The 21,430-nt window shown below is 42.1% G+C and overlaps 2 protein-coding genes across 2 annotated transcripts in view; one reads left to right on the top strand and one right to left on the bottom strand.

The window, feature by feature from the left end:
- The window catches only part of LOC133996494 (major histocompatibility complex class I-related gene protein-like), a 636,344-nt gene that overhangs the window by 183,684 nt on the left and 431,230 nt on the right, over window positions 1-21,430 (bottom strand). The window lies entirely within an intron of this gene.
- LOC133996465 (zinc finger protein 865-like) lies at window positions 15,928-20,333 on the top strand. The gene has a single exon (XM_062436049.1). The coding sequence runs from the start codon at window positions 15,928-15,930 to the stop codon at window positions 20,062-20,064; it is 4,137 nt and encodes a 1,378-aa protein (XP_062292033.1). The 3' UTR covers window positions 20,065-20,333.

Here is a 21,430-nt window from a genome sequence, read left to right as displayed (position 1 = left end):
TTTTCTTTCCCCTCTTTTCTGTCTTTTACTTAAACATGTATTTATTTATTTATTTTTAAAACCTCTGTGAATTTCAATGTATAATCCTAGATTTTCAATACTATTCAAACTTTCTAGTGGAATTTAAATGGAGAGAAAAAAAACAAGTTAAAAAAAACCCCTCAAAACAACCTTTGTATTGATAAAGAGAACAAAAAGAGCTGATGATGCAATCAACGAGAAAAGACGGAACCGCATGACGACGTCACAAGCCAGTGTTGATGATGTCATAGTGCTGACTTATGATGTCACGGCGTGTATGTGTGTAAATGTACATGTGTCTGTTTTTAATTTAAATTTAACGTGTGCCCATGTGTGTGTAACTCTCAGTGTCTTCTTCTTCTTCTTCTTCTTCTTCTTCTTCTTCTTCTTCTTCTTCTTCTTCTTCTTCTTCTTCTTCTTCTTCTTCTTCTACTAAGGAATGCTGAACCTCTTTTTTGCTTTTTGTCTTCAGCGAATGCACATGAAGCCGATTTTTTAAAGACCCCCGAGTCTCGTTAGGATCTGTTACGTGTTCATATCAACTTGTTAATGACTTTTAAAAGGCCTGCAGTGTTAAATTTAAACTTTAGGGGGAAAAGGGGGGCGATGGTGGAGAGGTAGCATTGGTCAATCATGGCTTTTTATTGTTGAGCTGCATTCACCAAAGCGAGGACTTTTTTCCAAACATGTAAATTTGTGACGATATATGTCAAGTTTTTTGGTATTTGAATAGACACGATAATTGATGAGTTTGTGCTTGTGTCCCCTAGAGCTGGGTATCATTTAAAAATTTGTGATACCAGCACCAATCCAAGTACCTTTAAAGTGACACTGATACTTCATTGGATACCCATCACACATTTAGTGCTCTGTCTTTTATCTGGTGTAACAGGCGTGTAGTGGAGACACACTTTGGAGCATTTAGGTGGCATCTTGGCTGCTGAACTGCTAAGCACGCTAACTCAAATTCACCACGACTTCACCACCACAGACGGGGTCGTAGCTGCTGTGGCAGTCGGCCAATCACATGTCGCATTAAATCCAAGAAGGCTTGTTTAAATTGGCTCTGAGCAAGTCCGTACAAATAGTCAGATTTACTGGTTCTCGGTGCAAAAAGGATCGATTGCAGGAGATGTTTTGATGCAGTCGATACCTTAAAGGCCGAAGTGTAAAATATATATCTGCAAAAAGCGTCAGTTCCTTTCATTTGTGCTCTTCTTTAGCAAGGTTTTAAGGTCACTCAACATACATTATTAACAGCTTTTTTTTAAAAGTTGCAATACAAACAAAACCCAACTAATTGCAGGGGGGATTTTTTTTTAGAGACCGCATTGTTGCTTTAGTGGGTTTCCTGAGGAGAATGTATTGTGACTTGCTTTTTGGCTGGAGACTGGAAAAAAAGGCTCTGTGGGTTTTTATTCACAATGAAAACATCTCATTGACTTTTAAAAGAGAAAGGGGGCAAAAGAAAAGGGGAGGAGGGGGGGGGGGGGGTGTAAATTACATGAGAAAATTCAGCTGATTTTTTTTTAATGTCTCTCTCATACAGATGTTGTAATCCACGTTCAGTTCAAAAAACGCTCCCCTGATAAATCTGTGTGCCTGTATGTGTGTGTGTGTGTGTGTGTGTGTGTGTGTGTATGTATGTGTGTGTGTGTGTGTGTGTGTGTTAACCACCGGGGAAGGGGAAGGGTAAGGGAGGGGGGCGAGAAGGGGGGGCATGGGCATATTTGTATTCTCAAAGCTACTCTGCATACCTCAAATTGTATGATACATTTATTACACCCCCCCCCCCCCCCCCTTATATGTCTATTTCCAAGAATATCCAAACAAAGGTCTCACAAAATGTGCAACCCCCCCCCCCCCCCCTTTTTTTTGTTATTGGTGATCAATTCTTGCATTTGTAGAAACCATACTGTTTAATTGATAATAACAATAAAATAAAAAAAATCCCTCTAAACCTCGTTTGTGTCTCGTGTGATGAACTTTGACTCTTTCTGTTGTGTGTTTTTAGCTTTTAACAGCTTTAATAATGAATCTGTGTGTATATGAAGCAGGAATGCTATTATATGTAAGTATTTGCTGCTTTTTACCTTTTTATATCAGTATCAATTAAATATCTTTAGGTTTTGAACTGTCTGATCGAACATAACTCACTATTTGAAGACTTGATATTGAATTCTGAGAGGCATTTTGACCACTTTTTGACATTTTTATCTGAGAAATAATAACTAGATGAATGCACAATGGAAGAAAAGGTTAAAAAATTGACATCACCAGTTTAAAGAGACCATGGTGATGCATTCAAATAGCTTGTTTCTTGTTTTAATTATCAATTGACAGAAAATTCGAATGAATTTGAAGCAGGAATGCTAAATATTTGCTCATTTCCAGCTTTACATATGTGACTATTTGCTGCTTTTTACCTTTTTATATCATTATCAGTTGAATATCTTTAGGTTTTGAAGTGTCTGATCAAACTTAACTCACTATTTGAAGATATTTAATTGACTTGTGATGGGAATTTTCACCATTTTTTGACATTTTTAGACAAGAACTAACAGTTTTATCCGAGAAATAATAACTAGATGAATGAAAAGTGGAAGAAAAAGGTTAAAAAAGTTAAAAGAGACCAAGGTGACGTCTTCAAATTGCTTGTTCCTCTTAATGACAATCCAGAAATTCACTTTACGATGATGCAAAACAAAGAAAATCAGCAAAAGTTAAGATTTGGGAAGCTGGAATTAGTGAATATTTAACATTTTTTGCACATTAAATGACAAATCATAGAATCTATTGCTGTAAATCGACTAATTAAATAATAATTTCAGTTTTTACAGCTTCACTCTTTCATCATTCGTCCATACAAACTGCATAAAACTGCAAAAATTACTCTTAATAAGTCCCACATACAGTCAAAAAGTGCGGTTTTTGATCACAGAATAAATAAACTACACACCTGAGCATCAAAAAAATGTATATTATGGTTTGGTATCTAACTATAAATACACAGTGAACCCTCATTACAGTGAGAATGGGAGAAAAATGCATGTTTGCACCCTCCTATTGTGTTTCTCCCATCAGCCCCGCCTACCTGTGTTTCTACACCTGGGGGAGCAATTTGAGGCTCAGCACTGGGGAGCAACACCTCTCTCCTCCTACTTAAGCACAAATTACTGAATTCATTACAGTCATTAAAGAAAAGAAAAAATGAGCAAATTACAGGAGGGAATAAAGAGCAGATAGCTGCTGTGAGGTCGGACGCAGATTCACAGCTTTTTATGAAGTTTTTGATCTTCGGAGGAGGAATGATACAGACACTAATGACAGGCTACATCCTTATAGTACAACCCTGATAATTATTAATTGATTTACTTTTGTTTTCCCCCAACTTTCAGAATGATTAGTGCAAATAATGGCTATTTTCATTATCAATACATCTGTTTTTTGTCCATTAAATATAATAAACTAGTAAAAAAAAATGTGATTATTGTTTCTTAAAGCTCAACAATCAACCATTTATTATATCAAATGTCTCATTTTGAGTCCACAACACAATAATGCTCAGTTTATTATCAGTTTTAAGCTTTTATTTTGGGGTGAATTGACCCTTTAATATAGTGTTTATCCACTAGATAAGACTCTATTATTCAGACGTTGATCCAGTGTTTAATATTCACAACAACAACAGGGAATAATAATAATAATAATACAACATCTAACAGGTTTATTACTCACCACACACACACACACACACACACACACACACACATTCAACACACACACACACATACACACATGGGCGGTGCAGACAGGCATAAATACTACTGTACAATAATGTAACTTTAATTGAATGCAAATGAGGCAGCAGCAGCACATGTATGACACACACACACACACACACACACACACACACACACACACACACACACACACACACACACACACACACACACACACACACACACACACACAAACAGTAATGTTATGCAGCATGCTGTAATGATATCTTTAATTGACTAATTAACATTTCACACACTTGGTGAGAAAACACACAAACACACACACACACTCACAGGGGGTTTACACTGATATCTTCTTTAATGGAGTGCAAACACACGACACACGCGCACGCGCACGTACACGCATGCACGCACGCACCCACACACACACGCAGCTTGTTTATTCATGAGCATCATGCTGGATCGGATCCATATTGTGCAAACTGAAGAGCCAGAGGTGGATGTGTGAGCGGAGCCGGAGGAGCAGACCAACCTGTGCCCGGCTCCACCCGGAACCATTATGCAGACAGGAAACTACCATTTTAACACCAGCAGCAGCAGCAGGAGCAGCAAGAGCAGGAGGAGCAGCAGCAGCAGCAGCCGAGGAGCCGTCGTCTGCAGAGGGGGGACACATCACACTGACACGGGCTGGAAAACAACCAGCCGAGCAGGAGGAAAAACAAAACAAAGGCTACATTTTCTGTGGGGTTGAGTCGGTGGAGCAGCAGAAGAAGAAGAAGCAGAAGAAGAAGAAGAAGAAGAAGAGGGGGACGGTGGTGGTGGTGGCTTCAGATAATGGACACAGACTACACTAGAGAGCGAGAGAGAGAGAGAGAGAGAGAGAGGAGGGGGGGGACCAGCAGCGGAAATAGTTTTTGTTAGCGAGTGAGAGGAGCCGATGGAGAGCCGGGCCTTGCACGGTGTTTGTCCAAGGATGAAGAAAAAGGCCCCGCTGTCTGGCAGCAGCAGGGACACAGCAGCAGCTCCTCTCTCCCCTCTCTGCTCGGCGCTTTTACACTTTTATTGACACGTTTCTAAGCTTTGGTTTTTTTTTGGGAGGGGGGCGTCCTACACATCGCATACTACCAAGGTAAGAATCACAAGGAAAATGTAGCTGTGCAGGGGAGAAGCTAATTTTTTGTTAGCAGGCGAGCTAACAGAGCTCAGGCTAAGCTTACTAGCAGGGCACCCGGTGTTGTGCAGAATTTGGTTCCCCTTGTCAATTTGTGTCGCTTCTTCTTTATAACCCCAAATTAGTCGTGTTATGATGTGCACAACCTTTTAACACAAACGTACTTTAACCTCAACTAGCTATCTGTACTATAACTATGGATGTTTTGCTATGATAGACATAATTTTACCAAGAGAGGGACATCATTTGAGAGGGGGGACGGATTTCTCCATAACACCCAAGATGCCTCTTTTTATGTTAAAGGGTGTTTTAGCTGTTATTAACTCTTTTAAAATGATTCAAGAGATATATTATAGGTTAATTTAAAAGCTAAAGTATATGTGAGTGGTTTAAAATGTGGTGTAATAACTTGGGTTTATAAATATTTTGGTAGTTTTTTGGATGCTAGCAGCAGACTCTAGTATTAAAAAAAAAAGGTGTATTTGTTTCAGATTGTCCAGCTGAAGTCATTTGGACTCTCCTTCCCTCCTCTTCTGTCTCTTTCTATCAAGCTGTGGTCCAGACCTGTGGATCAAACCTGGTAAGATGCACAAAAAAACAAACAACCCCAAACATGCAATCACAGTCTTAACCCTTAAACAGGAGATACAGACTCTGTTAGGATGATTAAAGTGGTTGTTTAATAGTATGTGACATGAATTAGTAGGGCTGAAGCTTGTTGGTAGGTTTATACTTTGATAGAAAATGATAAAAAAAAATCAGTTTAGAAACTATAAGTGTGATATTAATGACAAGAGAGAGCTTAAATGTATCACTTTTCTATATTAAATAAAGCATTTTTACCATTATGACCATTTTATACCTTTTAATAGGGTCATAACAATTATATTAAAACAATGTTTGAGGGAATGTTTTACTTTAGATGCAAATTAGATAACTAGTAACATCAAATTATGTTTGTTTTTTTACATCTCATTATCCACTCCTGCCTGTTTAAGGGTTAAGCATCGTTACACTAACTTCAATATCACTGTGTGGGTCAATTAGCTTCACTGTTTGCTCATTAAGATGTTGTCAAAATGTGTTTTAAGTGTGTCAGAAAGAAGGTGTGACTATTGCACATGTGACATTGCTAAAAAAAAAAAAACCCCATGCTGAGTCTGCAGGTGTGACTAATCCGAGTTTAATCATTTAATGTCTTTTAATGTCTTTTTGTGACATCAATTAGAAATAAAATGCAAATTTGTTATCATAGTTAAACCCACTGATACTGTAAAGGCTGCATATCATTTATAAATTATAATACAGTAGTGATACAAGTAGATCTGTCACGATAACTACTTTTGTTGGATGATATATTGTCTCCGAAATAATCACGATAATCTATATTATTGTCATTTGAAGATGATTTTATACCACTGATATAATGATAACAGAGAAAAATACAATATGATGCATCTAGTAAAAATAAGTTGTAATGACGTTAATTAAAAGCCAGACTTTAGGTAGATTATTTCATCATTTTGGAGCATATTTAAAGAAAAAGCTGCACTTCCTAATTTTCCTGTGTGTATATAATTGTGTGTATTTTAAAAAACAACAACAACAACACAGCAGTAGATGATCCGAGAGCTGGTGAAAGATTGTAAAAAAAACGACCTCAATAAAACCATCTAGAGCTTTAAAAACAAGTTAAATAACCTTAAATCTAGACCTGTCATAATAACCCTAACCCTACTACAGAAAATATGATGGTGTTGATAATTACGTTATTATACGATAACTCTATAATTATTGTTATCGCCTAGATACCAGTACTCTTAAAGTTATACCAGTACCAACAGAGAACTTCATTTGTTCCCCATCATATGTGAATAGAAGCATTAAAAAGTGTAAAACGCCTCCACTCCTCCTCATACAGGTGATTTTGACTGAAATGCATTTTTGAAAGTGTTCTCAAGTTATTTAAATATTAATTAAATAGCTTTACAATGAAGTGTAAGCACCACAGACTGAATGAGAGCAAAAACATTTAAATAGTCTTTTTTTCTAGATTCAGGTACAAAAAGGATCAAAATCTGGTTATGTATCGTTTATTGGAGAAGTTTCAGTATTAGTTGTTATTGGGTTATTTTCTTTAACCCTCCTGTTGTCCTCGAGTCAAGGGTGGAAGGGAGGAAGAAGGATGGAAAGGAGGGAGGAAGGGAAGAAGGAAAGATGGAAGGGAGGATGGAAAGGAGGGAGGAAAAAAAGGAGGAAGAAGGAAGGAAACAGGAAAGAAGGAAGGATGGAAGGGAGCAAGAAGGAAGGAAAGGAGGGAGGGAGGTAGAAGGAAGGATGGAAGGGAGGATGGAAAGGAGGGAGGAAAAAAGGGAGGAAGAAGGAAGGAAACAGGAAAGAAGGAAGGATGGAAGGGAGCAAGAAGGAAGGAAAGGAGGGAGGGAGGTAGAAGGAAGGACAGAAGGGAGGGAGGGAGGAAGGGAAGAAGGAAGGGAGGAAGAAGGAAGGAAAGAGGAAAGAAGGAAGGATGGAAGGGAGCAAGAAGGAAGGAAAGGAGGGAGGGAGGTAGAAGGAAGGATGGGAGGAAGGAAGGAGGGAGGGAGAAAGGAGGGAAGGAAGGAAGGAGGGAAGGAAGGAATTCAAACAGTCAAAACAGACGGGGTCAATTTGACCCGGGAGGACGACACGAAGGTTAAAGGTATAAAGTGCCGATATTGAGAGTTATAGAGTATCCTAAAACCTTGAATTCAGAACCAACACTTCATCTGATCCCCATCATATGTGAATAGAAGCATTAAAAAGTGTAAAACGCCTCCACTCCTCCTCATACAGGTGATTTTGACTTTTGAAATGCATTTTGAAAGAGTCGTCAAGTTATCTAAATATCTATTAAAAAGCTTTACAATGAAGTATAATCACCACACTGATTGGGATGTAGCTGCTGCGGTAGTGGACTAATCACACATTGTCAATTGGAGCAGAGCAAAACTGGTCAAATAGTATTTTTTTCTCTAGATGCAGGTATAAAAAAAAGATCAAATTCTGGTTATGTGTCGTTTAATTGGAGAAGTTTCATTACTACTTGGTTCTGGGTTATTTCTGTTGATACTTTTAAAGGTTTTGAGTATTGATACCCGGCCCTAGATACTGTAGAGCAGGGGTGTCAAACATGCGGCCCGCGGGCCAGAACCGGCCCGTCGATGGGTCTAATCCGCCCCACTTTCCTTCCTGTGTTCTTTTCCTTCCTTCCATCTGCCCCTCCTACCTTCCTTTTTTTTCTTTCTTCCTTCCTCCCTTTCTTCCTTCTATCTGTCCTTCCTCGCTTCCTTTCTTCGTTCCTTCCCTCCATCTGTCCTTCTTCCCTTCCTTCCTTCCTCCCTTTCTTCCTTCTATCTGTCTTTCCTCCCTTTCTTCCTTCTGTCCTTCCTTCCATCTGTCCTTCCTCCCTTTCTTCCTTCTGTCCTTCCTTCCATCTGTCCTTCCTCCCTTTCTTCCTTCTGTCCTTCCTCCCTTCTGTCCTTCCTCCCTTTCTTCCTTCTGTCCTTCCTTCCATGTCCTTCCTCCCTTTCTTCCTTCTGTCCTTCCTTCCATCTGTCCTTCTGTCCTTCCTTCCATCTGTCCTTCCTCCCTTTCTTCCTTCTGTCCTTCCTTCCATCTGTCCTTCTGTCCTTCCTTCCATCTGTCCTTCCTCCCTTTCTTCCTTCTGTCCTTCCTTCCATCTGTCCTTCCTTCCATGTCCTTCCTCCCTTTCTTCCTTCTGTCCTTCCTTCCATCTGTCCTTCTTCCCTTTCTTCCTTCTGTCCTTCCTTCCTTTCTTCCTTCTGTCCTTCCTTCCATCTGTCCTTCCTCCCTTTCTTCCTTCTGTCCTTCCTTCCATCTGTCCTTCCTCCCTTCTGTCCTTCCTTCTTTCCTTCCTTCCGTCTGTCTGTCCGTCCTTCCTTCCTTTCTTCCCCACTTCCTTCTGTCTGTCTTATCTTCCTTCCTTCCTTCCTTCCTTCCTTCCTTCCTTCCTTCCTTCCTTCCTTCCTTCCTTCCTTCCATCTTTTTAATGATCCGGCCCACATGAGATCAAATTCAAATTTCAGCTTTAGTTTCGTTATATTTCACATTATTAATAGTAATTTAACATATTTTAACTAAACAATGATCGTAATAGGGTAGAAATATTCATATTATTGTGGCTGTATGGTTCATTTTGAGCACTTAAGCCTGCTTGAAACTATAATAAAACTGTATTTTACTCAGTTTCATGTGACAGCTCGACTGCTCTTTGATTGTTTTGTTTATATCTGTGACCATGACAACCGGGTCAAAGTCTAGAAAAGGTTGTGAAACCCTGCGGTGCACGTGAATATTCAAAACAAAACATGTTTATTTTTAAAATGCAGGAAGGATGTTTGATTGAAGCTTAGTCGTTATTATAGAGCTTTTTCTGCATGTTCCTCTTTAAATAAAGCTCCAGATATTTAACATTAAAGGTTATTTATATACTATATGTGTAGATGCTCGGCTTTCTTTATGCTGCACTGAACCGGGTAAACTGGAGGGAGCTGAAATTTGAAAGGTTTATATAACTTTACTGAAAACCAGCAAACATTCAACACCCAATTCATTCAGCTTCAAGCCTTCCAGGAAGAGAAAGAGACAGCCCATTATCGTCTATCGCTCCTCTCTCTCTCTCTCTGTCAACGCCGACTTCTCATTCAATCATTCATTCATCCTTTTTGAGAGAGTGCAGCCCGACTATAAACACTTCAGCCGCCAGACGTCACATCTTAAGAACCAGTTCTACCGCCACGTTCTAGTTTTAGGGCCTCTGGAGCTGCCTTTACTTTTTCAGTCCTGCTCCTTCTTTTTTTTTTACCATGTTGTAACCTCCATTAATCTGATGTACAGGTGTAGTTTATCCCCATGTTTGATAGGTAGGTAGGTAGGTAGGTAGGTAGGTAGGTAGGTAGATAGATAGGTAGGTAGGTAGGTAGATCGATAGGTATGTAGGTAGGTAGGTAGATAGATAGATAGGTAGGTAGGTAGGTAGATCGATAGGTATGTAGGTAGGTAGGTAGATATGTAGATAGGTAGATAGGTAGGTAGATAGATAGATAGGTAGATAGGTAGGTAGGTAGATAGGTAGGTAGATAGGTAGGTAGGTAGGTAGGTAGGTAGATAGGTAGGGTAGATAGGTAGGTAGGTAGGTAGGTAGGTAGGTAGGTAGATAGATAGGTAGGTAGATAGGTAGGTAGGTAGATAGGTAGGTAGATAGGTAGGTAGGTAGGTAGGTAGGTAGATAGGTAGGTAGGTAGATAGGTAGGTAGATAGGTAGGTAGATAGGTAGGTAGGTAGGTAGATAAGTAGGTAGGTAGGTAGGTGGATAGATAGATAGGTAGGTAGGTAGGTAGATAGATAGATAGATAGGTAGGTAGGTAGATAGGTAGGTAGGTAGGTAGATAGGTAGATAGGTAGATAGGTAGGTAGGTAGGTAGATAGGTAGATAGATAGATAGATAGATAGATAGATAGGTAGATAGTTAGATAGATAGATAGATAGATAGATAGATAGATAGATAGATAGATAGATAGATAGATATATAGGTAGATAGATAGATAGATAGATAGTCACTTTATTGATCCCAATGGGAAATTCAGGTTACCAGCAGCTCAGTGTAAGCATTAAAGACACTAAAAAGAAATTAAAAAGAGGTGTAAGAGTAATAAGCAATAGATAAATAAAGATATAAACCATAATGTAATGTCTAAGGATACTAAAATCTGTTATAATCACACATCACCTAATTAACTGCAAGTTAAAAATTAAAAATGGCCTCCTGCGTCCTGTCATCTGCTGCTAATTGACAAATAAAGAGGTAGTGAATCTTCTCTTCAGGTTGTTTATATTAATATAACATATGCGTCTATTTCTCTTTGCTGTTATCCAGGTTATAAAGTTCCTCAGTGCAGATTTAACACGGTGGAGTTTTAACACATCAGCTCCTAACTGAGCAGGATTTATATCAAATCATTCTGACTGGTTGCTCAACACATTAACTTCTGTGTAAATTTGACTTGTGGTTTAGAGTTTGGAGAGTGTGGTTGTCGGGGGGGGGGGGGGAGAGGGAGGGGGGGGGGGGGAGTCTTAGTAAGCAAATGTTTGTTTGTTTAGTTTAGTTTCTGAAGTGGGCTGTGGCCAAAAGTGAAAGTCTTATCATCATATTTGTGTCTTTTATAACTCTCTGACCTTTTAAACACAGTTGAGAATCAGATCCCAGATCCCAGGATTGTTTTTAAATAGTTTCTATAAGCAGATGTTTACTAGATGTTTGTATTGTTTTGTTAGATGCAGGATCAGCGGAGCTCTGCCAGGATTCAGACTCTGGTTTCTGTGTCAGAGGGACAGTTGTTCATGCCAGAGGAAGGTCAGGATTAACAGCAGGGGGGTTTATTTATTTTATTTTAATAGATAGGTCACGTAGAAAAAAAAGATAAAGATAGTAGAATAACCTTTTGCAGAAGTGACACACTGAACTGAACTCTAGGTTTCAGTTCTCAGTTCAATGTTTTGGTTTAGAAATGAAGGAGAAGCTGCAGGCTGATGACTACAGTAAGAGAAGATGATTTATTTAATATGAAGACGAGGTTTTAGTAATCAGATTAAGATTCAAGGTGTTTGTATATTTGCAGAAGAGTCAGCAGTGTTCAAACTGAAGCCTGATATTTCTTTTTATAAGATATAAAGGCAGCATTTTATATATATATCTAATCCTTTTTCTTAATTCAAGTTTAATATATATGTAAATGTTTTGTTTCTTTTTAAATTTATAGTTATTTATACTTATTACATCCCCAGTGAAGCTTACTGTTTCAGTGCAGCGTTTATCGTTAAGCTTTAAAATATCATGCTTCCTTTTTCATATCCTGTATATGAAAAAAATGCATTTTATGTATATATATTCTGTATATTTAAGATTATCGGGCGATAAACCCATATTGGAATTTTTTAACTCCCTAATATCAGTACAGGTATCAGCCCTAAAACTCCAGTATCAGCTGGGCTCTAGTTCAGTCTAAAGGAAGAAGAAGCTGCAGGCTGATGACTACAGTGAGAGAAGATCATTTATTAATATTAAGACGGTGTTTTTGTAATCAGATTACAGTTTGAGGAGTTTTTTCAGGAGAGTCAGCAGTGTTCAAACTAGAGTCAGGCTCATATGTTGGTCAGTTGATATTATAGGCTGATGTTGACCTATCACAGACATACCGATATTCCTTTATTAGTCTCACATGTCCGATATGCATCAATATGTTTTTGTTTAAATTTGATATATTCAGTATTTTATGTATATTTTATCTTTTCCAATGAAGTTTACTGTTTCAGTACACTGATGCAATTTTATACAATGAAGTTTATAGTTAAACTTTAAAATATCACATCCTCCATTATCCATATCTACATATCTTTAACACAAGTGTTTAATAACCACATTGCAAAAAAATGTGCGTTTTTATGTATAAATTCTGCACACATAAGAGTATCAGCCGATTATATTGATAGTGGGATTATTTTACTAGTTGTGCTCTAGTTCAAACTAAAGGGACAGTTTTATTGGAAAATACAGACCAGTGTTAAATACTCTAAACTCAAAACTGTCCAAAGTGATGAAACCCTAAAAAGTGTTAAACTGGTCAAAGTGGAGCCTGTTACTGGGCCACAGAGACTACATACTTTTATACATTCATGATATAAATAAGATAAATAAATGTATATCTAGATTGAGTAGCTGCAAGAAGACGAAGATTTCAGGTCCAAAACAGTTAAAAATCACCTTAAAGAGGAAGAAGGATTAAAGATTTGTCTGGATGTGGAGGTTTAATTAATCACCTGGTGTAATAAGAGTCAGACTGACAGTTATCACCATCGGCTGGTTTTAATACCTGTAAAAAAAAAAAAAAATGTGTAGATGAATTAATTGATTAGTCAACAGTAAAATGATTGCCAGCAATTTATTTATAATTTACTAAGTCAATCATTAATTGATTAAAGGTCATTTATCAGCTAAGAAATGCAAAACAGTGTCAGGCTGCAGCTTCTCTAATGTTACACACATTATATAGATCAAAGGATTCAAAAACTTAATTAAAGAACAATCAATACTTTATTATTATTATTATAAAGTAAGAATAATCATTAATTGTTACCCTACTTGCTTTGATGCAGAGAGTTTAAGGCCTTTAAGTTTGGCTCTAAAATCTTCAGAGGAGGAGAAATGAAAGATACCATCAGAATAAATGATGATCAGATGATTTAATTGATAAATGTTCGTTGTGTATTTTTTTTTTTTAAATCTTTGAATACATGAAGGGATTTACTGATCCTGAACGTTGTTTCACAGCTGTGTCCTGTTTATCCTGTCGCACACGAGGACACTGTCCACCACACTCCTTTTTTTTTATCTGGCATTTAGCTTTGTGTGTGTGTGTGTGTATATGTGTGTGTGTGTGTGTATATGTGTGTGTGTGTGTGTGTGTGTGTGTGTGGTGGAGTCAACAAGCAGCCATGTTATCCAGACGGAGCCGGCCAGGAGCAGTGTGGCATTTAGAGCCAGCATACACTCTCTCTCTCTCTCTCTCTCTTCTTTTCTTTCTGTAGGCTCGGTTTGCCGCACTCACCTGTGTGTGTGTGTGTGTGTGTGGCGGCATTTTCCCACTAAAAAGAAAACCAGTTGAATAATAAGAGATGCCAGTTTCAATTCATTTAGCTTCTGATAGACGGCCCCCTATTAACAGGTTAATTTCTACAGTAGCACTCAGGCTTCAGATACCAAACTAGCTATTTAAACCCTTCGCCCTCTGCCGCACACGTTGGCAGCATATCGGCCTCAGTCAGTCATTCTGCACACACACACCACCTGCGTTATGGTCTAATAACAAAGTAGCACCCATGTTGATATTATAAATGAACCGTAGGATTAACCAAACCCTCTAAACACACCTGTCACCTGCCCCGGAGCGCTGCGGTTAAACCTGAGACGATGTAGCTGCACCTTATTTTTATACAGTCTGTGTGCCGCAGACAGCACAGCACAGCACGGCAGGGCTATGCTAGATATGCATAGCTTTGCCGTGCTGTATGCCGCACATAAGCTGTATAAAAATAGCCGCCGCCACCGACCGTGCAGGTTGATGAAATGGATCTATTGACATGTTTGTATCTGCAGGTTCGTGCTCATGTCAGTGTCGGAGCCTCCGTGTGAGACGCTCCAGCTGGTTAAATGTGTGTTTGTAAAAGTTATAGCAAGGCTGTGCTCAGTCTAAGTCCTGCAGAGTACTGTGCTCACTCTCAAATTTGCCACAGATTGATAGAAGGTGAATTAATTAAGTTCAGTATCCAACCCTAGTATGCAAAATAACCTGCCGACCGGCCTGCGTAACCAGTCAAAACTACTCTTAACGGATAACATGACATCCTAAATAATAGTAATTAATTGCTGTGACATGATAAGTGTCTCAGTCCTGGTTCAATCAATCAATCAATCTTCATTTATATAGTGCCAAATCACAACAAAAGTTGAATTTGCATATAGAACAAGTCTAGACTGTACATTTAAATTAAAGAGACCCAACTTGCCTTGTCTCCTTTGTGCCTAGAAATTCAATGTTTTACTAATAAAAACACTAAAAAAGGCACTAAAACAGAAGGAACAGAAGGACACATTTAAGTATCTCTAATAGAAAAACTGTTTTGTTCCCCATTAACAAATAAAAGAGGGACGAGGAGAAGTTTTGGCAGCTGTTGGGCAATCTGGGTTCGTTGGGTTCAAGCTGTCCGATAATTAGAAAGTGAAGCTAAAAAACAACTTCTTTTTTTTTTTTTTTTTTTTTGTACCAGGTTGAACAAACAATCAAATGCAGAGCGCTGTCCGGGGATCTCCACAGTTGTATATAGAAATAATTGTGAAACATCTGCTCAGCGGAGGCCCCTTAGATATTCATTATGAAGAGAAGGAGAAAAAGGCAATGACCCAGTTTCCACTTCGCTTTAGAGTCGACATGCTTGTGTCTTCAGCCAAAAAGTCTTTAGAAGTGGCGGACACGGTTACTAAAAGGAACGTTTTGAAAAGGAAATGCATCAAATTTGCCATATTTAGAATAAAACTGTTAAAATTTGCATTAAACAGTAAAACAGCATCACCAACAGAAAGTGAATATTATAGGTTTTTATATCAGCTCAATAAATTAGATGCCGAAAAGTTGAAATATCAGGATAAATAATGAGTATTGTGGCTCAAAACAACACAAACTTTATTAAATAAGTTATCAAGTTCTGCTAAATTTGTTTCTTATGTTTAAACAGCATTTGTTTATTTTGGGCTTCATTCAGCATCCGAGCTTCCAGGCATTAAAGGGAGGAGGTGGGGGGGGGTCGAAGCAAATCACTGTGTCAAAACTGTTTTTTTTAATTTTTTTTATATCTGCTGTGCATCAACTTGCCAAACCCCTTACTGACATTGTCTATTTCTTCTGTTTTTCTGTCCTCAGGCTTCCATAAAAACTCCATGAAGGGACAGAAGGGCAGTGAAGCAATGGTTCATCTTTCCGCTGAAATAACTTCACTTCACTAAACGGGACCGCTGACCTGATTTTTTTTTTTTTTTTTAACAATATGGTTATGGAACACTTTGAAGAAACACTACAGACTGAGATTTTTTTTAGTATAATTTAGTATATTACCTATTTATGACCTTTTTTTTTTTTTTTTTTTATAACATTCAACAGAAGCACTTGAAGGCTTGACTTCTGAATGGAGAGTAAAAGTATTAGTGATTCATTTATGTGAGAAAATCAAGCGGATTACAGTGGCTGGTTGGACGCTGCAGCAGGATTACTTCTGAAAGTCAGACGCTATCGTTTTAATAAGGGTTTTACGCCCTTTTCCAGTAACTATAGACTAAGTGTGCAGGGTCAACCCTGTTACACTTTGCTATAACAGTATTTGAAGATGTTTCAATTCAGCAAGTACCCCATGGACATTTTAGAGATGCTAAGTGGACACCAAGCCCATCAGTTCAAAGGGCTTGGATTAGAACGACAACTGAGCCACCAACAGCAGGTCCAGCTTCAGCATCAGCAGCAGCTCCAGCAACAGCATCAGCCGAGCGACGGCTCCGGGAGCCTGCTGTCCGGCCTCGGCCTCGGCTCCCTCCAGACCTCTCGGAGTAATGCCTTCGCCGACTCCTCGTCGTTATTCGCCAAAATGAGCGCCCCTCCTCCATCCATCTCTCACCAAAGTCAGTCGTCCTCTTCGTCCCACAGCTCCAGGAAGTCCAGTAAGATGAGCAGTAGCAGCGGGAGTGGGAGCGCCTCGTCGGGGTACCCCCAGTTTCTGCGGCCTTTTCACCCGGCGGAGGCTGCGCTGGCTCAGGAGCAGCTCCACTCTGGGATGGGACGTTTTGACTTTGGCGGGAGCAGCGGAGGAGGCGCAGGGGTCATCGGGGGTGTCGTCACACCTGCTCCCCCGCCTCCCCCACTACATCCAGGTCTTTCTGTCCCCCAACCCACCTCCGGTCCCTCTTCGTCCTCCCCTTCTCCCGCCACATCCACCTCAGCCTCCAACAACCCCTCCAGCACTGCAGTGCCCTTAGTGGGCCAGTCGGATCCCCGCAGCCTCCATCAGCAGTTCAGCTGCATGCTTGCCGCCAACCAGTACTTCCTGTCCGGAGTCCCCACCAACAGCAGCCTGGAGCAGTTCCTTGTCCAGCAAGGGACCCACAACCACTTAGGCCTGGGCCTCAGCCAAGGGCCCACTGACTCAAACTCAGCCCTGGCCCCTCCCCCTGCCCTCCACTCCTCCCACAGCCACGGAGGTCCACAATCTCAGCAGCAACAACAGCAGCTGACCCCTCATGCCTTATCTCATCCACACAGCCACACTCACCACCCGCACCCTCTCCACCCGGCCCCCCAGCCCGCCCCACTGGGCAGCTTTGATTTCCAAGGCATTCCAGTCCTTTCCTCCAACCAGATAGCATCGTTAATGCAGCAAGAAGCCGGCCTCCCGCTCCCTCTGCCCCTCCACCTGTCCCTTTCTAAAGACGACGCAAAGTCTGGAGACAGCTCATCCACGTCGACTTCGAGTGGAGGCAGCAGGAGAAAGAAAGCGATGGCCGGCTACCTGCCTCAGAGGAAATCAGAATCTAGTAGCCACAGTCACAGCAGCCACAGCCATAGCAGCAGCAGTGTTAGTAACTGCCATAACAGCAGCTCAAGTGGGCACAGTCAGAGCTCCTCATCTGGCCTCGTGGGAGGAGGATCTGGGGGTGTTGGGATAAGTGGCATCGGAGGCGAGCCGCAACATTCCTCTCTCCTCTCACCATCCTCACAGCAACAGTCGTCCTCAACTGTCTCCTCTTCTTCGTCCGCCCCTCCTTCCTCTAATTCCACCTCTGTGCTTGTAGCCAACGGTAACCAGCCGTTGTCCAAATCCCAAGGAAGTCACTCTAATAGTTCATCCAGTCAGCCTGAACCAGAGCCCCTTTACCACTGTGGTGAGTGTGGTAAAACCTTCACCCACCTCTCCAGCCTTCGACGGCACCTCCGCAGCCACGGCTTGACACCGAACAGCCAAGGCAGGAAGTCAGACTGTAACTCCCCCAGCCCGGAGAGGATATTCTGCTGTGGTGAATGTGGGAAGAAATTTAAAAAGAGGGGTCATCTCATCCAGCATAGCGTCACCCACTCCGAAAACCGACCTTTTGCCTGCAACATCTGCCAAAAGTCCTTCAACCGTCGCGAGTCGCTCACGAGACACGAGAAGATCCACGACGAGAAGCCTTTCCGATGTCCAGCTTGCGGACGTTGTTTCCGCGAGAGCACCTCCCTCCTCAACCACGCTGCTTCGGGTGCTTGTGGTAAACCTCCGCGGAGCTCCAAAAACCGCCCCAGCACCGGAGAGAGTGGATCTTCCAACCCAAGCGGCAGTAAAATGGGTAGCAGTGGAAACAGGGTAGGAATTTCAAATGATGGGTTGACTAATGACAAGTACGCCACAGATTACTCCAGAAACCGCTACCAGAACCAGTCGCCCTACGGCAGCGGAGTCGAAGACTACCGAAGAACACAGTCTTCATCGCTGTACACTGCAGAGGGTACGCTAGCCTCTGAAATGAACAGCCAAACTCTACGTAAAGCCCCTTTAGCCCCAACTCTTCATCCCCATCCGCAGAGTCAACAACCACAGCACCACCACCAGCAACAGCAGCCGCACCTCCCTCTCTCCTCACTATTGGATGATTCAGAGGATGAGGTCACCAGCAGCGCGATGTCGGCCATCGCCGCTGCCGCCGCTGCCTCTTGTGATTTAAATGCTGAGAACCGGGATGGAGAAAGGAGGGATATTATTGGGGGCCTGCTAGGGGGGTTGGGGTTTGGTAACTTAGGTGGGCCATCAACCACCTCCAGTCTCAATGGTTCCACCATGCCTTTGACCCACCCCAGCCAGCCCCACACAAAGCCCAGGAGGCCGAGGAAGCCAAGGGAGAAAAGGGACCCGAGCACCATCGTTAGGAGAAGACGGAGCCCTGCGCTTCAAGGGGACGGTTCAGAGAGGCCGTACGGATGTCAAATTTGTGGCAAACGCTTCAGAAGGGCGGAAACCCTGCGGCGCCACAACCGGGTCCACACGGGGGAGAAGCCTCACGCCTGCGATGTTTGTGGCAAAATGTTCCGCGAACCCTTCCACCTCACCAAGCATCTGACTGTGCACTCCGGTCAAAAGAACTACAAATGCAATCTGTGCGGGAAGATGTTCGCCTACGCACAGAGCCTGGTGAGACACGGCAAGCTGCACAGAAAAGGGGAGATCGACAGCCAGGGGAGAAGAGTAAAAGGTGCCGCTGCTGCCGCCGCCGCCGCTGCTGCTGCCATCAGTCAAGTCGGCAGCTCTGGAAACGCCGACTACTTCTCAGCCTGCTCCCAAGGAGAAAAGTCACCGACAACTGGCACCCCCTCCCAGAGGCTTTATACGTGTACAGTGTGCTGGAAATCATTCCGCCACTATTTCCACCTGACGGCACATCAGCAGACAGTCCACGGAGGCGGGGTGGGGCTGGAGAAGTCCTTTCGTTGTGACGTATGCGGCAAAGCCTTCGCCTACTCCAACAGCTTAGTGCGGCACAAGCTGTCTCAGCACGGGATCGACCGCAACGGCCAGCGAGTCAACCATTCCCAACCCTCCTCCGGATTCTCGCCCCTCTACTATGACTCTGGTTCAGGTCCCACCTACGCTGGGTCGTCTCACATGCAGCAAGGGGCATCTGGGCCACAGCCGCAACAACAACCGCCACAGCCGCAACCGCCGCAGCAACAGCAACCACAACCACCAACACAGCAGCAGCTGCAGCACCCTTTTCACTACCGCGCAAAAAACTTCCAAAAGCGGCATGGACAGACAAGAAAGCACAGGAAAAAAAAAAGGCGAGTAGTGATCCATAGTATCATGAGAGACGGAAAGCTGGTGGGCGTCCCACTGAGCAAAGACACTCGCAAAAAGCTGCTGATTCTGAGGAAACGGAGGGGCAGACTGCAGGCTCAGCTCAACAAAAAGAAGCTGCTCGCCCAGCTGAAAATGAAAGGCGGTCTGACAAAAGTAAAGTCGTGGTCCGGAGGTGCTGTGAAAGTAACCAGGATCACCTCGGTGGATGTTCCTATCAAGCGCTTCCCATGTCCCATCTGCCCCAGCACCACATACGCCAAGCAGGGTTTTCTGCTGGTCCACCACGCCGTAAGGCACCCACCGAGAAACTCAGGCCGCCACGCCCGCCTGCGGTGCCAGGTGTGTGGAAGACGCACCAGCTCGTTACACAAAGCCTTGAAACACAGGGGCAAGCATCTTAAACAAGCCGCGTTCCAATGCCGCAGATGCCGACACCGTTTCTGGAACTCCCAGCTCCTGGACCGCCACATGGTTTCCTGTCGGGGAAGCTCCACGGGCGGCGGGGGCGGGGCCGGGATGTGGGAAATGATGAAGATTAAATCTCCATTGCCGCCGCCTCAGTCAGATGGCGAGCGTTCACCGGTCCAGCAGACGGCCCCGGTCCAGCCGGAGAGATCAACAGTTCTGACTGAGTACAGTCAGTAAAACAAAAAAACAGTTTTTTAGACTAGATTGTTTTTGATGTTTATTTTTTTTAAATAATCTAAGAAGCAAAGCAAGTTTTTAACAAAAAAGAAAAAAAGGGGGCGGAGAACAGGAAGGGGTTTATTGTAACAACCACAATATTCCTACACCCCTCCCCGGTTGAATCCGTATACAATCCTAACTTACTACAGCAGAGGTGGTTGATAATATAGTGTGGACTTCAAAAGGCCCATGATCAGAACCACCGGTCCGTCTATCTCCCAGGGTTGGGTATCATTTGAATTTCATCGATTCTGCTTATCGATTCCTCTTCTTATCGATTCCCAGATTTAATTCCAATATAATGAGAGAGAGAGGGAAAAAAAAAAGTTTTAGATAACAAAATATCTTTATTCTTTTAAGTGTTTGAAGTTAATTCTACGTCTCGTTACATTGTTGATCATTCTGGTTTAGTTTGAGTCTCGTCTCTCTCGTAGTGTGCCGTCACTGTAAAGGCCGATTCATGCTCGCCTCGTTCGGACAGCTGTGGACTCACGCCGTTCAATACAGATTTTTTTTCGGAGGTCGGCGGACATGGACACGTTCCACATGCGCACACTCGTAAACAGAGTTGCAGCATGATAACTTAACCAGAGTGTGATTACTACAAACCGCCGTTTTAGTGTTTTTTTTTTGTTTGTTTTTTTCCTGATAAGCCTTTTTAAATGCAATAATCTGTTACTCCAACCGGACATGCTGGATTGTATTTCATTGTCTCACCAGCACTTTAAACAACACACTCATATCAACACAGCTCCCCACAGGACTGATGTAAAAAAACTGAATGCAGCTGAGCAGTTTCTGTATGTTTTAACAAAGAAGAAAAGCAACACTAATAATAAGAACAGGAGTACAGTACAAAGCGGGGACATCAAACACTGACACCATTCTGCCTTAAATGTTTGGTCAAATTCGACGTGCAACCTGACTTACACCTCATTAGTTTCCTACATACATTGCACTTTGCCTTGTCGTTTCCTTTTTTAATGAAGTGACGCCACGTTTATCGAGCATATTAAAACGGTTCATATTTTACTACAGATGCGACGTTAGCCACGCACCTTCATCTATAAACCAACTGACATGCTGCTGATGTGTTGATGCATGCATGACGTAGACAGGTCCTTGCAGATATGTAGCCTTTTGTTTGCAATAATAATAATAAAGGGTTATCGTGTTAAGGAACCGATAAGCAGAAACCTGAAATTCAAACGTTATTAATGGATACCCAGTTCTTGCCGTTTTTAGAGCCGGGGTTTCATTCCCAACCCTAATGTTTCCCCCCTTCCCCAAAGGTGAAGGAAATCTAGGCCACATGACAATTTTA

Source organism: Scomber scombrus, chromosome 16 (assembly GCF_963691925.1).
Source record: "Scomber scombrus chromosome 16, fScoSco1.1, whole genome shotgun sequence".
Lineage (NCBI taxonomy): Eukaryota > Metazoa > Chordata > Actinopteri > Scombriformes > Scombridae > Scomber > Scomber scombrus.
The sequence above is the reverse complement of the archived record's forward strand: the minus strand, read 5'-3'. Positions and strand labels throughout refer to the sequence as shown.

What these genes read in the sequence shown, in the direction of transcription:
- LOC133996465 (XM_062436049.1), top strand. Translation starts at nt 15,928, where the DNA reads ATGTTTCAATTCAGCAAGTACCCCATGGACATTTTAGAGATGCTAAGT.